Raw genomic sequence first — 17487 nt, 5'->3', positions numbered from 1 at the left:
AAATATCTGCATTTTATTGTTGTGTTACTGTTTTTAATGCCTCAGTGTATTTACTAAAATTATTGGTCGAGGAAAAATTAATATATAGCCTTTTGTAAATTCAAGTGAGGAGTAGAAATAAAAAGACTTAGTAAACCATCCACTTCACTAGTCAGAATTATCAGGAAAAAAAAATTCTGTTATATTGAATCTGCTGATATTAACTGTTCCAATCAGCCCTGTTGGTGATACTGTGATCTATACTCAAACGTTTGCTTCCTCAGTTTGGTTTGATTAAACATAGGATAAAGATTTTCTTTCTTAGCAACTGCTTTACATATATGTATGAGATAAATCATGAAAGCCTTTTAAGAGTACTAACTTTGTCCTTTGATCACCTACATGCTTCATAGAAAACTTTGGGATCTTAACCATTGTCATTCACCTTTTACACTTTTCCATTGGTTCTTTTTTTCAATTTGGCTTGATAATTTACAAGTTTGAGGCAGTTTGTACATATGACATACAAAATTATAGACATATAACTTGGAATATATAATAGCTTCAGTTCTAAAGGCAGTTTATGTTCAAGGAATAATTTTGAGTTTAATTTTTTGTCACTAAATACTGAATTGTCCTGTGTCACTCACCCTGTGAAATGCCTCCCTGACCTCATGGATCCCATTAATTTACTGAATGCTACTAGTCTGTGCTACATTTAAGCCCATTGAATGAAAGCTAAGTGCAGTGACTTCTTATAAAATTAAGCTTTCTAGGAATTAGAACATTTTACACACATGCTTTTACCTGTTTCAAAAGAATCAGTTGTAATATATTTCAGTTATCATAATTTCATTGTTGTGCTTTGTAAAAATCTTCAAAAATTTTTTACTCACGATTAATTACGTGAAAATGAAATTTCACTTTCATTTTCAAAATGAAAAGCCCCCTTTTTTATTAGACAGAATGAAACTGTTGTATAAACTGTTTTCTTTCATGCATAGCTTTGCTTGACTGCCAGAGAGGCTCAAGAGCAGTTATCCTTAGCCTATGGTGTGAGGCTAACATGAGACCAGAGGAGGGTCCTTTGAAATTGTTGACTCACTCTTGACCTGCTTTTGGGTTTTCCTGATGGCTCAGAGGGTAAAGAATCTGCCTGCAATGCAGGAGACCCAGGTTTGATCCGTATGTTGGGAAGATCTCCTGGAGAAGGGAACAGCTACCTACTACAGTATTAGTGCCTAGAGAATTCCATGGACAGAGGAGCCTGGCAGGCTACAGTCCATGGAGTTGCAAAGAGTCAGACACGACTGAGCAACTAACACACACACTTGACCTACTTTTATACATGGAAGTACTCTAATTCCATTCCAGATAATATTGACATCCCTTGGTACTAAATACTTGTAAGAAGAAAAAAATGCAGCTTTCTTCCCCGTTTCCAGGCATTCAGTTCAGTTCAGTCGCTCAGTCGTGTCCGACTCTTTGCGACCCCATGAATCACAGCACGCAGGCCTCCCTGTCCATCACCAGTTCCCGGAGTTCACTCAGACTCACTTCCATTGAGTCGGTGATGCCATCCAGCCATCTCATCCTCTGTCGTCCCCTTTTCCTCCTGCCCCCCATCCCTCCCAGCATCAGAGTTTTTCCAATGAGTCAACTCTTCGCATGAGGTGACCACAGTACTGGAGTTTCAGCTCTAGCATCATTCCTTCCAAAGAACACCCAGGGCTTATCTCCTCTAGAATGGACTGGTTGGATCTCCTTGCAGTCCAAGGGACTCTCAAGAGTCTTCTCCAACACCACAGTTCAAAAACATCAATTCTTTGGCACTCAGCTTTCTTCACAGTCCAACTCTCACATCCATACATGACCACTGGAAAAACCATAGCCTTGACTAGATGGACCTTTGTTGGCAAAGTAATGTCTCTGCTTTTCAATATGCTATCTAGGTTGGTCATAACTTTCTTTCCAAGGAATAAGCGTCTTTTGATTTCATGGCTGCAGTCACCATCTGGAGTGATTTTGGAGCCCAGAAAAATAAAGTCTGACACTGTTTCCACTGTTTCCCCATCTATTTCCCATGAAGTGATGGGAGCAGATGCCATGATCTTCGTTTTCTGAATGTTGAGCTTTAAGCCAAATTTTTCATTCTCCTCTTTCACTTTCATCAAGAGGCTTTTCAGTTCCTCTTCACTTTCTGCCATAAGGGTGGCGTCATCTGCATATCTGAAATTATTGATATTTCTCCCGGCAACCTTGATTCCATCTTGTGCTTCTTCCAGCCCAGCATTTCTCATGATGTACTCTGCACAGGACAGATTTCTAGTCTGTTGCTAGTTGCTTTATGAGATCCAATGAGTCACTGTTTTTATTCATTTTTAAACCACATGTATTAGACTTCCTCTTTATCAAAAAAGTATTTTAATTGTTCTTAATGGAATATCATAGAACACGAAGGTTTCTTTCAGCTTATAAATAAGCACTTGACTATATCATTCTGCAAAGGATTAACACATTATAGTGTCTAAAAAGTGAAATAGAAAATCATAAAGTCAGTTCTTCACTCTGAATTGAACTTCCTAAAAGAATCCTTTATAAATACTAAACCAAAGTTTAACTCAGTAGTTGTAGAACCATATAAGATAAACAAAGGTGATTGCTAAATTAAAACAGATATATGAGCATTTTACTGCCATTTAAAATTTTAGATCAGTGTAATGATAAGCCTTTTCTGGCATTATGAAGATTTGGTTTCCTTGAGGAAATCAGTGTCCCTAATTAAAGACAGAGGTTAGGTATCTTCATGATGTTAAGTACCTCTTTAAACCAGCCTCTTTATTGCAGCATTCGGTGCCCTGCACACCTGAGTCAGGCCCACCGTTGCAGCCTTACAAGCCCACTGACTGCTCTATAATAGTGATTTTTAAACTACAGGGCCCAGTGTTTCTGCAAAAGAGCCTTAGGGCTCCTATACGATCAAAAAGAGGAAGTGAAGCAGGGACACAGCTCTGATGCTGCTTTTATCTGGTTTCCATTGTAGGCCTTCATGCAAGATTTCTTTTGGCAAAATAGGAATGCCCACCCCGCGATACATGAGCCATCTACTCTGGACAAGCCAGTCATATCTTAACAAAACCTGAAGAGTCCTCAAAAAAAGCTTTATGCTTTCCTGTCTACAAACCAGGGCTACTGCTAGCACATATATGCTTTTATGTGCATTACAAAAAGACATTTCTTTTGTGTTGGTGGGTTGAAATAGGCATGCCTCCCCCTGCTTCGTGCCAGAGCCAGTGCTCCAGGAACAAAGCCAAGGCTGTAGTTATGTCTGCTCATTCCCAGTACTATGTCTTTGTGCAGTGCACAAAATACACTATGTATCTGGCAGCCCTTACTGAACCTTTCTTCACTATATTCCTACCTGGAATCTTTTGAAGTCCATATCCAATCTTAAAGTCACAATTCAACTCTGAAAGCTAGCCAAACTGACTTATTAGAGATAAAGGAGAGTTTTTCACTGGGATCCAGAAATGCAATTGCATAAGTAAAGTACAGAGAAAGCTTGGATCATTAGCAACAGTTACTGGGAATGCTTTAGGGGTTTGGTTGCCTATGACCGAGGCACACCCATGACATGATTTCCGAGGGTGTTCATGCACTTTGAGGGTTGCCCTCACAGACTTCAGGTCAGAGATCCAGTGAGGCGAGGTCCTCCCTGGGGCACAGCCGGTGTGGAGACTACAATGTCTGAGTGTTGAAGGATTCATGGGGTAGAACCATGAATTGTGGTCTTGAGACCAGCAGCATCAGCATCACCTAGAAATTTGTTAAAAATGCCAATTCTTTAGACCTACTCAAGACTTACTAAATCAGAAACATGTAAACCTGTGGCGGATTCATTTTGATATTTGGCAAATCTAATACAGTTATGTAAAGTTTAAAAATAAAATAAAATTAAAAAAAAAATGCATACTGAAAAAAAAAAAAAAAAAAAAAAAAAAATAAATCAGAAACTCTGGGAGTAGGACCAAAAGTCTGTATTCTCACAAGCCTTTGGGGTGATTTTGATGCATGCCTAAGTTGGAGAAACCCGAGACTAGCTTATTCCTGGAGGAATGCAGCCAGCATGAGAAAGGGAAATAAAACCACACCATGTGAACTATGGTACATCAAAGGAACTGACAGTGTTTTAGCCAAGAGGATAGAAGATCTTGAATATATTAGAGTTGCCTTCAACCAATGTATTTGTGAGAGAATGATTAGATTTCTTCCATGTCTCCTCAAATGATCAAAGACTGACCAGTAGAAGAATTAGGAGTGAAAAAATGCATTCCTCTTAAGCTTCCTGAATTAATAATAGTTTGTATATCTCAGATGGGTACTGAATTCTCTAACACTGGAAGACTTAATCAGTGACAAATCACTACATATGGGGATTTTATGAATATGAGTTAAAGAGTGAGGAGTTTTGTTTCACTTCAGTAGCTCTTTAAACCCTATTACAAGCCTATCAGTTACATCTAGCATTGATAGTCTTTTAAAACTTTCAGAGTATTGGATCAATCTTTGAGATAAGTTTTGGGCAGTATCTTTGAGATAATTTGGGGGCAGTCCAGAGGAAAGATGCCATTGTTTTAACTGTTCAAATTGCCTCTTTTCCTGCACTTGAGTAAAAGATTGTAAGTATTTCAGATAGTGGGGAAAAAGAATTAAGAAAATTCCGTAATGCCTCCTCCCAGAGAAAACCTCTTGTTAGGCTTCCTTCTTGCACAGCATTATTTGATATCCATTTCTGCACTTTAAAGTGCAGAGCAAACCTTTTCCTCCCAATCTTTCCTCAGTTTTTAATAATCTCTTAAAATAAGTGTTAAAAATTTTCAATTTAGCATTACCATACTATAAATCACAGACAGTAGTGTCCTGCATTTTAGAGTAGACTAATCCCATCATGTTTATTCATTCATTTCTGAAACATTTATTACTACATATAATGATACACTGGCTATGGTATTTTCACTTTGTATGTTTTAATCCTAAGTGTGGATATAAAATTTTATTTTAGTGGATTTTTGAAGAATTTATTTTTAAAAACTATTGATTTTCAAGTTTGGTAATTATTGTGCTCTCTGTAGGAACTGTATCATATGTATTTTGCCATTGACGCAGGAACCCTTCCAACATTACAGTTTGCTGCAGAAGCCCAGTTTACCCTGTCCCTGACCAGTAGCCAAACTTACCACGAAGCATCATAGTGATTCAGAATTGAATTAAATATTCATGCTATTTATGTTCACATTTTATTGTACCCAGTGACTTTTTAGATGCAATAGATTAATGGTACAATATCATACTACTGTATATTATGTAGTCTATTTATGACTCAGTAATCAGTCTGGAATCTAATATTTAGCCTTAAATAGATGATTACAAATAGCTTAGGTATATCTAACAAAACTATAAATTTACCCTTAAGGAAACAGAAAAGTTTATGTATTGTAGAAGACAGTCTGTTCTCTGACCCAATATTAAATCTGTGATGTTTTAGAATGAACAAGAACTAAAAGTAAATTTTATTGAACATTTAACTGTAAATCTTTGGAAATTTTCTGTATTTATGCAGAAATAACCATATTTGGTCCCTTTGGTTAGCCTTCCAAAATCAAAAGATTAATATTTGTTGCATGGAATTTATCTTCTTACTCCTTCCTAAAATGTTTCAGCAAAATTAATGAGGCTGATCTATTGACTTTTTAATTATTGAAAACTCAGAATCTAAGACTCATTTTAATCTCAAAATTAATGACAGCAAATTAAGTAGCCTTGGTTAAGTTAAAAAAAAAGTCTCTAGCAAAGCTAGGGATAATTATTGTATTCAAATAAGGAAAGAAAATAATGACTTCAACTCTTGCCTTACATTATCTAGTCAAACTTTAGTCTGAGTATGCATTTCCTTCTTAAATTATCAAATTCTTACATGTTTTTTAATATCAAACTCAAATGAAATTTAAAACAATGAAATATCTGTTCTTCTTTAATAGTTAACATTTTAGCCTTATGTTAGCAATACAAATTTCACAGAATTTGAATTTATGAAAAATCAGAATCTAAATTAGTTTTTTGGTAGTTAAAAATAAGTATCTATGAAGTGTAGGCTGTTTACCAAGCAGTGTGCCTGGTACCGTGTTTCTGTTAGGAGATAATAATTCAAACCAGTTGAGTATAAGATAAGGTCCCTGTCCTTTAGATGTCAAGTCCATTTTACAGATTATGTCTGCCTAATGCTTGAGAGAGGTTAATTGATATGATAATACTATAACAGGCAAAATTCAAAATCCACTTTTTCTTGTTGACTTTACAACAGTTTATATTTATTGTACAGGACAAATTGGGGCATGAAATTAAAATTAGAAACAGTTTTTATCATCAAACAATTTTACCATCAAATAAGAGATCTGAAAGATACAAAATTAGTAGTGTGCATCAGTTAGGAAAAACAGGGAAAAGCATTTTTGCCCAAGTGATGAATAAATTTGAAAATATGCAGGCAGATTAGAAATGGTTACTATCAGTCATGAAATGTTTTCTTACTTTCAAAAATTGATCTTTACAGAGAATTTCTAATTGTTTTCTTCAGCCAGTTGGCAGAGATAATAGTTTTAATCTGAAAATTATCTTTATTTTTCAGATCCCTTTTTTGATCCAGCAAGTGGCCAAGTTCCTTTGCCTCCTGCTAGGAGATTACCAGGTGAAAATGTCAAATCCAACAGAGCATCACAGGACTATGATCCTCTTCCTTCATCTTCAGGTGAGTTGGCTAATAATACTAAGCATAATACCTTACATTTGCGTAGTGCTTTTTAGAGCACCTTTCATTCATTATATAATTTAACGAGTGCTGCCAGCCTAAGAAAGTATTTTTATCACCTCTGCATTTGCTCATAAAGCATGTATTATGTGCAGAATGCCTATAGAATTGTCTCACAGAAAATATTAAACTAAGCCTTAATATTAATTTTGATCTGTCAGTAAGGCATGTTCTGTGCCTCAAAAATCTATTCATTCTCTAACTGAGCTCATGGGAAGATCCAAGGCAGCCAAATAAGTAAATATTTCATTCTCTAACTTTTGTTTTGCCTTATCAGATATGAAAAATGGGAAAGATGTCTATATACACTGAAATGTTGCATTCTCTTATTTTTCCATTAAGGAAAAAAAAAAATCTCTTTAGAATTACTATTAGCACCAGACTGTTAATTTTCAAGCTTATTTAGGGCTATCATGCAATGTTCAGCTGCCAGTCAGTAAGTGCTGGGGTGGTCAGAGTTGGTTCAGGATTTTGGTACGATGTTTCGGAAAACCCAAACTTTTTGACCAACCCAATAGAAGGATGTACCATTTCAGTAACTACAAGTCATACTCATAGCCATTATTAATGAAATGCTGCTGATCTGCTTCTTCAGGATGCCTTCCTTGACCCACCATATCTAAAATAGCTCCCCCTACTTCACACAGTCACTTTCTATTCCCTTCTTTTGCCTTATGTTTCTTAATACCACCTTCCATTAATTTGTTTGCTTGACTGTTTATCTCCTCACTCGAATATTAATGCTTTATATATTCATGATTTGGTTCACTGCTATATCTCCAAGTGTCCAGAGGAGTGCCTAGCACATATTTTTTGGATGAGTGGCTGGATACAAGGGAGGAGGGAAGAGTAACTGATAGATGTTATGCTGAACATACACATATTAAACATTAAAACAATATATTTGTCTCACAATTAGAAGCATCAGAGGTTTTTCCTATGTAAATTTTTGTACTATATCAGTATTTTTTTAACTATATTTTGACTTTTGTTTGGAAGTACAGTTTATTTATAATATGTTACTTTCAGGTGTATAACAAAGTGTTATATAACTGAGTATATATATATGTGTGTGTGTGTGTGTGTGTGTATCAGTTCTGTTCAGTCACTCAGTCGTGTCCAACTCTTTGCAATCCCATGGACTGCAGCCTGTCCATCACCAACTCCAGGAGTTTACTCAAACTCATGACAATTGAGTCAGTGATGCCATCCAACCATTTGTCATCCACTGTCGTCCCCTTCTCCTGCCTTCAATCTTTGCCAGCATCAGGGTCTTTTCCAGTGAGTCTGTTCTTTGTATCAGGTGGCCAAAGTACTGCAGTTTCAGCATCAGTCCTTCCAGTGAATATTCAGACTGATTTCCTTTAGGATGGACTGGTTGGATCTCCTTGCTGTCCAGTGGACTCTCAAGAGTCTTTTCCAACACCACAGTTGAAAAGCATCAATTCTTCAGCGCTCAGCTTTCTTTAAAGGCCAACTCTCAACATCCATGCATGACTACTGAAAAAACCATAGCTTTGACTAGACGGACCTTTGTGCCAAAGTAATGTCTCTGCTTTTTAATAAATTGTCTAGGTTGGTCATAGCTTTTCATCTTTTAATTTCATGGCTGCAGTCACCATCTGCAGTGATTTTGGAGCTCAAAAAAATAAAGTCTGTCACTGTTTCCCCATCTATTTGCCATGAACTGATGGGACCAGATGCCATGATCTTAGTTTTTTGAATGTTGAGTTTTAAGCCAAATTTTTCACACTCATACTTTCATCAAGAGGCTCTTTAGTTTTTCTTTGCTTTCTGCCATAAGGGTGGTGTCATCTGCATATCTGAGGTTATTGATATTTCTCCCAAAAATCTTGATTCCAGCTTGTGCTTCATCCAGTCCAGCATTTCTCATGATGTACTCTGCATATAAGTTAAATAAGCAGGGTAACAATATACAACCTTGACGTACTCCTTTCCCAGTTTGGAAACAGTCTGTTTTTCCATGTTCACTTCTAACTGTTGCTTCTTGACCTGCATACAGATTTCTCAGGAGGCAGGTCAGGTGGTCTGGTACTCCCATCTCTTGAAGAATTTTCGACAGTTTGTTATGATCCATACAGTCAAAGGCTTTGGCATAATCAATAAGCAGAAGTAGATGTTTTTCTGGAACTCTCTTGTTTTGTCAGTGATTCAACAGATGTTGGCAGCTTGATCTCCGGTGCCTCTGCCTTTTCTAAACCCAGCTTGAACATCTGAAAGTTCACGGTTCAAGTGCTGTTGAAGCCTGGCATGGATAATTTTGAGCATTCTTTGCTAGCTTATGAGATAAGTGCAGTTGTGCAGTCGTTTGAGCATTCTTTGGCATTGGAATGAAAACTGACCTTTTCCAGTCTTATGGCCACTGCTGAGTTTTCCAAATGTGCTGGCATATTGAGTGCAGCACTTTCACAGCATCATCTTTCAGGATTTGAAATAGCTCAACTGGAATTCCATCACCTCCACTAGCTTTATTTGTAGTGATGCTTCCTAAGGCCTACTTAACTTCGCATTCCAGGATGTCTGGCTCTTTGTGTGTGATCACACCATCGTGCTTATCTGGATTGTGAAGATCTTTTTTGTATGTATATATATATGTACTGTGTATATATAGTATATGTGTGTGTGTATGTGTGTGTATATATATATACATATATATTCATCTTCAGATACCTTTCCAGTATAGGTTATTACAACATACTGAATATAGTTCCCTGTACCATGCAGTAGGACCTTGTTTTTTACCTATTATATATATAGTACTGCTGCTGCTAAGTCTCTTCAGTTGTGTCCGACTCTGTGCGACCCCATAGACGGCAGCCCACCAGCCTCCCCCGTCCCTTGGATTCTCCAGGCAAGAATACTGGAGTGGGTTGCCATTGCCTTCTCCAGTGCATGAAAGTGAAAAGTGAAAGTGAAGTCGCTCAGTCGTGTGTGACTCTTAGCGACCCCATGGACTGCAGCCCACCAGGCTCCTCCATCCATGGGATTTTCCAGGCAAGAGTACTGGAGTGAGTTGCCATTGCCTTCTCCAATATATAGTACTATATATCTGCTAATCCCAAACTCCTAATTTATCCCTCCCTGCTCCTTTCCCCTTTTACACCAATTTGTTTTCTATATCTGTGAGTTTCTATTTCATAAATAGATTCACTTATATCACTTTTTTCAGATTCCACGTATAAGTGACATCATATGATATTTGTCTTTCTGTGTCTGATTTACTTCACTTAGTATCATAATCTCTAGGTCCATCTGTGTTGGTACAAGTGGTATTATTTCATTCTCTTTTTATGGCTACCTAATATTCCATTGTATGTTTGTATGTGTGTGTATATAGTCTCTTCTTTATCCATTCAGCTATTGATGGACACTTGGGTTGTTTCCATGTCTTGGCTACTTTAAATAGTGCTGCTATGAACACTGGGGTGCATGTATCTTTTTGAACTTTTTTTTATCTTTTCCAGATATATCCCTGGGAAAGGGGTTGCTGGGTCATATGGTAACTTGATTTTTCATTTTTTAAGGAATCTCTATATTGTTCTCCATAATAGCTCCACCAGTTTATATCCTTCCCTTCAGTGTAGGAGGGTCCTCTTTTTCTCCACACCCTTTCCAGCATTTATTGTTTGTAGACATTTTGATGATGGCCATTCTGACCTGTGTGAGGTGATATATCATTGTAGTTTTGATTTGCATTTCTCTAATAATTAGCAGTGTTGAGCATCTTTTCATGTGCCTCTTGGCCATCTGTATGTCTTCTTTTGGAAAATGTCTCTTTAGATGATCTGCCCATTTTTTGTGTTTTGTAAAAATTGATCTGGATGAGTTGTTTGTATATTTTGGAAGTTAATCCCTTGTTTGGTTTCCTCTAGTTTAAAATACCTGGTCTTCTATTTAGGTCTTTAAACTCATTTTGAGTTTATTTTTGTATATGCTACTAGTTAATTTCATTCTTTTATATACAACTGTCCAGTTTTCCCAGCTCCACTTATTGAAGACACTGTCTTTTCTCCATTGCATATTCTTGCCTCCTTCGTTATAGACTGACCATAAGTGTGTGGGTTTATTTCGGGGCTTTCTGTCCTGTTCACTGATTCCTGTTGTCTGTTTCTGTGCCAGTACAGTACTACTTTGATTCCTGTAGCTTTGTAGTATCGTCTGGAGTCAGGGAGTGTGATTCCTCCAGCTCCATTCTTCTTTCTCAAGATTGTTTTGACTACTCAAAGTCCTTTGTGTTTCGATACAAATTTCAAAATTATTTCTTCTCTGAAAAGTGCCATTGGTAATTTGATAGGAATTGCATTCAATATGTAGATTGCTTTGGGTAGTATAGTCATTTTGACAATATTTATTCTTCCAATCCAAGAACAGAATATATCTTTCTGTTTACATCACCTTCAATTTTTCATCAGTGTTTTATAGTTTTCAGAGTATGTCTTTTGCCTTCTTGGGTAGGTTTATTCCTAGGTATTTTATTCTTTCTGTTGTGACAGTAAATGGGATTGTTTTCTTAATTTCATTGATATTTTATTGTTAATGTATAGAAATGCAACAGATTTCTGTATATCAATTTTGTATCCTGCAGCTTTACCTAATTCATTAACAAGCTCTAGTAGTTTACTGGTGGCATCTTTACAATTTCTGTGTATAATAGCAAGCTATCTTCCAAAGTGACAGTTTTTTGTGTTTTTTTTTTTTTTTTACTTCTTCCTTTCTAATTTGGATTCCTTTTTTTTTTTACTTCTCTGCTGTGGCTATGACTGCCAAAGCTATTTTGAACAAAAGTGGCAAGAGTGGCATCCTTGTCTTATTCTTGATCTTAGAATTCTTTCAGATTTTCATTGTTGAGTATGATGTTCATAATGGGTTTGCCCTGTATGTTCTTCATTATGTTGAGGTATGTTCCCTATATGCCTAAGTTCTTATCAGAAATGGATGTTGAATTTTATCAAAAGCATTTCTGTATCAAGATGATCATATGGTTTTTAGTCTTTAGCTTATTAATGTGATATATATCAAATAGATTTATGGATGCTGAAAAATCCTTGCAATCCTGGGATAAATCCCGCTTGATCATGACATATGATCCTTTTTAATGTATTGTTGAATTCAGTTTCCTTTCAAGCTCAAATCTCAGCTCACAGATTTGTTAATAGTGAGCACTTGTCCATTCTGTAACATCCAAATCAAGGTAGATAGCTGCTTTGAGAATTATTAACACAATAGCTCTGTACTTGATGACACGCATGGGAGATGCATAAAAATCCCTCTGTAGTTTCATAAGTTTTCACACTTGAATATAACTCAGACAATTTTATTATCTTTTTCAAATTTTGGTCCATGCTGTCTTTACCAGTTTACTTCTAGCCAGTCCAATATTTCAGATATATCCATGGATACCCACTGAAACACTCTTTTCAGTTGAAAGGGAAGATTTCCAGAATGATGGAAAAATATGAAAGTCAGGAAAGACAGTATCTAACTATATATATATATATATATATATATATATAGTTAGAGAAGGAAATGGCAACCCACTCCAGTGTTCTTGTCTGGAAAATCCCAGGGATGGGGGAGCCTGGTGGGCTGCCATTTATGGGGTTGCACAGAGTCGGACACGACTGAAGTGACTTAGCAGCATATATATATATATATGAAAATAAAGCAAATTCCTTGAGATGTTAAAGTACAACTTTGAGAACAGTGCCTTGACTGATTTAAAAATAACATTCTGTATCACCAGCTCTGTATTAACAGAAACATATTCTCAAGTTACAAAATGGATAGTGGCCTAAACATTCTATTTTCACAGCTTTGTAGTTTACACCATAGCATGCAGGTATTATTGAGCCCAGAATAACATCATTTACATATATGATTTCAACTGGTAGAAATTTCAAGGAAGAACTCTGAGTGACAAACCCGTTGAAACATCCCCAGATAGGCATTTACCAGAAGCCTGAACTGGCTTTGTACCTGAGTGAAAAACTAGTCTTGATATTACTTTGAGGATATTACTTTGAGGGTCTCAGCAAGCTGTAACATCAAATATTTCAACTGACTCCTTGAACTTTCTTTACAAACACAGTCAAACTACGGAAAATAAGATACTTTTTTTCTAGCAAGATACTTGTTCGCATGCTCCTTCACAGGGCTACCAAGCTGTCCACTAGTTTATTTCATACTTGGAGAGGGACTTAGCTTGCCTTCTGGATTAGATCTTTCCATCAAAAACTTGAGACTGGATGATACGTGCCTTTGGGATACTAACAGCACTTATTTTGCAGTAACATTTTTATACCATTAAGGCCTTTTTAAGATGACTGTTGAGGATTCCGGTATAATTTGCTGCATCTTATAAATTCCATTTCTGTTTTTTATGGTGGTCTAGTTGATGGTGACCAATTTATATTTATAAACTTTATGAAAAGAATATTTCTAATTCCAAAATTTTAATTGATTTAAAAATATTTTCCTTATACACTTACCTAAAAAAGATGTGTGCATGTCTTCATATACAAAGAGCCTTCCGAATGTTTTATTCCTCCCCCTCCAAAAGTTTATAACTCTCTAAAGTTTTTAGATCTAACAGTATTTAATGATATGAATATGTTATAATGATAGTTAATAAGTGGATTTTACCAGATTGTGTTAAATTCATATATACCTGTATATGGGTGACATATATTAGCAAAATTATTATTTTGCTAATAATTGCTTATTTCTTCACGTGGGATTCATGTCTATACTAGCTATGCAGGAGCTTTTACACATTTTTCAGTTTGCTTTTCTCTTGTTGTAACACATATGTGCTACAGTTTGAATACTATTCTTTAAAAACCCAGGGAATCCAGCTGACAGAATACAAAGTCATAATGATGATGTGTTTTTGCTCATGCTGATGAGTACAGCTGAGCTTTTTCATATTCTTAGTATTTTTTTAATTTTATTTTTAAACTTTACATAATTGTATTAGTTTTGCCAAATATCGAAATGAATCCACCACAGGCATACATGTGTTCCCCACCCTGAACCCTCCTCCCTCCCCATACCATCCCTATGGGACATTTAAGGCAACACTTAATGCTAGAATTTCAGCACATGACTTGTATTAAATGTGTTTGTAACAGATATTACCAAGTATACCTGCAAAGTAAAGGAGGTCTCATAGAAGGAATTGATTCCAGTACTACTTTTCCTTCATTAGCTTAAAGGAAAAGTGATCAGATGTTGAATGAATTTTATATTAAGACCTCAACTGGAAACTATGGCTTCATTTCACATAAGAGTTGGAATTGTGTATTGTTATTAGAGATGTTTTAAGATAGTGTTTTTAAGGTTTTATGTTCCAACAAAGGAAATTGCAGTGTTACAGAGTTTTACTTTAGTTCAGCTACCTAAAATGTTTTTCCTTATACACAGCTTCAGGTTTAAAACCACAGAACATAGTGTTATTTTTCTTACAAACATAATACTAATACTTCTATAACAATTTTCTGAATGTATTAAAAAAGTTATAACCTAGGCTCTGTTTTTAATAATCATAATTACCTACTATAGTGTATGTGAAGATTTTAGTAAAAACTGTATCTAAAACATGTCCTTCTAAAATTAGATAGTATATCAATAGTGGTAGCAATTCAAGTTTACATAATGAGTTTCAGAAATAATTGATCCAACTTATGTGTCAATAATAAAATGAGATTTATGTCTTAATGAGTTATTTATTTTTAATACTCAGGTATTGTTATACATGAACAAATATGTATTCCAAGATTCTTCATGTCCATCCCAAGTGTTGTCAGTGAATTACTAAAATAATCTTAGAAATTATATCTCAAACTTTAAAAAAGATTATGTACAGTTTAGCACCTATAATTTTAAATATAGATAACAGAATTTAGTTTAATATGTTTTGAGTAGTTTTTATTATGGGATAAAGATCTAGCCATAACTTAAATGGGGGAGAGACAGCAATGTTTAGTAATGTACCCAAGGTCTCAAAGCTAGTAAATGATGGGATTTGATTCAGTAAGTATGCAGCCATTTATATTGTTGTTAGGTTTAAAAACTTAACTCACCCATTCATATAATAATGATTGCTAAGCTGAGTTTGGAGATACCGATTAGAAAAATCAAAAACAGTAGCGAAGGAAGAGGGTACTAAGAAATCTAAAATTGTAGGAGAGATTTCAAAACTGCATTATGATCACATGACTTTAGGGAGCTACTGTGTGCTTTCTGTACTTTTTTAAGATTCTTGAGTTTAAGAAGCTCAAGAAGCTCAAGATTCTTTAATATTCAGACTTGTAAAACGCACGGTAGACAGAATCTGAAGCTTTGTTTAAAATTATTAAAGTAGTACATGGACCGGAGAAGGCAATGGCACCCCACTCCAGTACTCTTGCCTGGGAAATCCCATGGGCGGAGGAGCCTGGTGGGCTGCAGTCCATGGGGTCGCGAAGAGTTGGACACGACTGAGCGACTTCACTTTCACACATTGGAGAAGGCAATGGCAAACCACTGCAGTACTCTTGCCTGGAGAATCCCAGGGACGGGGGATCCTGGTGGGCTGCCGTCTCTGGGGTCGCACAGAGTCGGACACGACTGAAGCGACGCAGCAGCACATGGACATTAGAGAATAAAGTAGAATTTAAAGAAGCAAAAGTCACCTGCACCCATGTCATCAATAGAAACAGTATTGCCATTTTGGAGCCCGTCTTTCTAATGGTTGCCCATGCACACGTTCACACAGTGGAAATCATACTCCACAGTATAATATAGTATCATACCTTTCTTACACATCATTAAACTTTTTTGAAATGTCAGTGTCACTTTAAATTATTGTATGATAGTCCATCGTTTTGATACACTGTCACACTAGCACTTCCCAAATCTTTTTCTCCACCAAAGAGCTAACTCTGAATGACAAAGAGATTACGTCTTTAACTAAAAGTGAACCGTCACATGCAGGGAATTGCCTTAAAAAATCTTTGTTATTTCAAAAATGTCTACAAATTTTACATTTTACTTGGTACATCTACATTTCCATCTTTAAAAATATTTAAGTCTCTCATATCCTTGAGTAAAACTAGTGACCAGGAAGATGTACTGTTTGTATCTGGTGGCTCCTCATCTTTTTGCACTGACTTGGATATTGTTGCCCTTGCTCCTAGGAGTTCAAAAATACCATGAGCATGGACAGTGACCCCAGAATAAACACATGTGCTTCCAATCACATTTTTAAGGATACATGTATTCAGGTACAGAAATCCCCACAGAGCTTGTAAAATTCACAGTCATTCCAGTGTACTACAAAACTACAACACAACTCCTTTGAGGGAACTCTAAGATTGGTTCATCTGCCCCTTTCCCTCATATACACATTCCAATGTAAGGACCTGGTGTCTCCTCTTTTAGACACCGTGAGAAAGAAATGGGGACAGAGAAGGCTGAAGCCCATGAGTTTTAGGAAGAGGTGTCTAGAGAAAGGGGTTGGCTTTAAGTGATTTGATATAATCATCAGCATGAAACTTTTTTAACAGGTTTTTTTTTTTATTCTTAAAGGGTACTCTTCAAGTTGTAAGAGATCTTTCTTGTTGGTATCTTGCTTAAAAGTTTATAAGAGCTCACTATAAATTCCAAGGTTTTTTTTCCTGTTCCACACTTGCATCCCTATTGATTTATAGTAATTGCTCTTCTATACAGCATTTGAGTATAGTGGTTACCATTACAGATGTGAATTCATTGTCCTCTTTTTCAAAGTCTCCTCAGCACATACACCAAGCATTACATTAATTCACATACTACCTGAGAAGAGATAAGTTACACCTCTAAAAATGGAGACAAAAAAGTATATTTGCAGAGTGAGAATTATAAAAGCAAACTGCTTACTTAGCTGAAAGTCACTCTAAATCTTAGTGGCCAAGCAGAGATGAATCTGAGTCTCTTGAGTGGTGCTCCTCATTGACATCCTCACCTGGAAAAGTTGTAGCTGTCAGTTGCTGGTGCAGAGCTACACTATACAATTAAAACAGTCACACAAAAAATTAAATTCCAAATTGAATAAAATATTCAGCAATAAATAGAAATGTATATATTAACAGGTGGCCAAAAGTCACAACATAACTTCCACTTAACTTCCATTCGTGGGCTCTAATACATGATACTGTTCAACTCAGGGCATCTGTAAGATTCCAAAGACATGTCAGGTTAGGGTGGCGAGGACTAGGGTTAAATAAGTCGGTATATATGAGAGTTTTGTATTTAAAAAAAAAATGTATTTGTGGACACACTAATCTTTACTTCAGAGGTTTGTCCTTTTTACTGAAAAGATATCCAAAATCTATTGTGATTCTTTCCACAAGTGGATTGAATCATTTCCTCAGATATCATATCTATTGATATTTGAAATAGACCAGAGATACCTTAACTCCTCTAGTTTTGATTTAATCATTTTGTGGAGTGTTTCATTTTCCCTAACATTTGGTTTAACCTAACTTGGGTTTCCTGAATTATGCTTAGTTCTTATGATTTTTTAAGAAGAGAATAACTTTCTCAAGAAAAAATGATCATCTGCACGTTCCCATTACATTTGGCCAGTATTACCTACAGCAGCCTCA

At 36.0% G+C, this 17487-nt stretch overlaps 1 protein-coding gene and 1 long non-coding RNA gene across 22 annotated transcripts in view; one reads left to right on the top strand and one right to left on the bottom strand.

The window, feature by feature from the left end:
• Positions 1 to 17487, top strand: part of CBLB (Cbl proto-oncogene B) — a 224662-nt gene that overhangs the window by 201362 nt on the left and 5813 nt on the right. For all 14 annotated transcript variants that reach the window (XM_044941414.2, XM_044941433.2, XM_025283292.3 and 11 more), the window contains one exon: positions 6665 to 6784. In XM_044941414.2, coding sequence (XP_044797349.1) covers positions 6665 to 6784 — 120 coding nt within the window. The remainder of the gene's footprint in view (positions 1 to 6664; positions 6785 to 17487) is intronic.
• Positions 15423 to 17487, bottom strand: part of LOC123333242 — an 84332-nt gene continuing 82267 nt past the window's right edge. For 4 of the 8 annotated variants that reach the window (XR_006640942.1, XR_006640947.1, XR_006640945.1 and 1 more), the window contains 2 exons: positions 16760 to 16844; positions 15423 to 15472 (listed from right to left, as the gene is read on the bottom strand). This is a non-coding gene — a long non-coding RNA (uncharacterized LOC123333242). Of the gene's footprint in view, positions 15473 to 15895; positions 16038 to 16429; positions 16886 to 17005; positions 17052 to 17487 lie in introns of those variants that run through there. The other 4 variants (XR_006640949.1, XR_006640946.1, XR_006640943.1 and 1 more) reach the window with 4 other exon arrangements.

This window comes from Bubalus bubalis, chromosome 1 (assembly GCF_019923935.1).
Source record: "Bubalus bubalis isolate 160015118507 breed Murrah chromosome 1, NDDB_SH_1, whole genome shotgun sequence".
Lineage (NCBI taxonomy): Eukaryota > Metazoa > Chordata > Mammalia > Artiodactyla > Bovidae > Bubalus > Bubalus bubalis.
The sequence above is the reverse complement of the archived record's forward strand: the minus strand, read 5'-3'. Positions and strand labels throughout refer to the sequence as shown.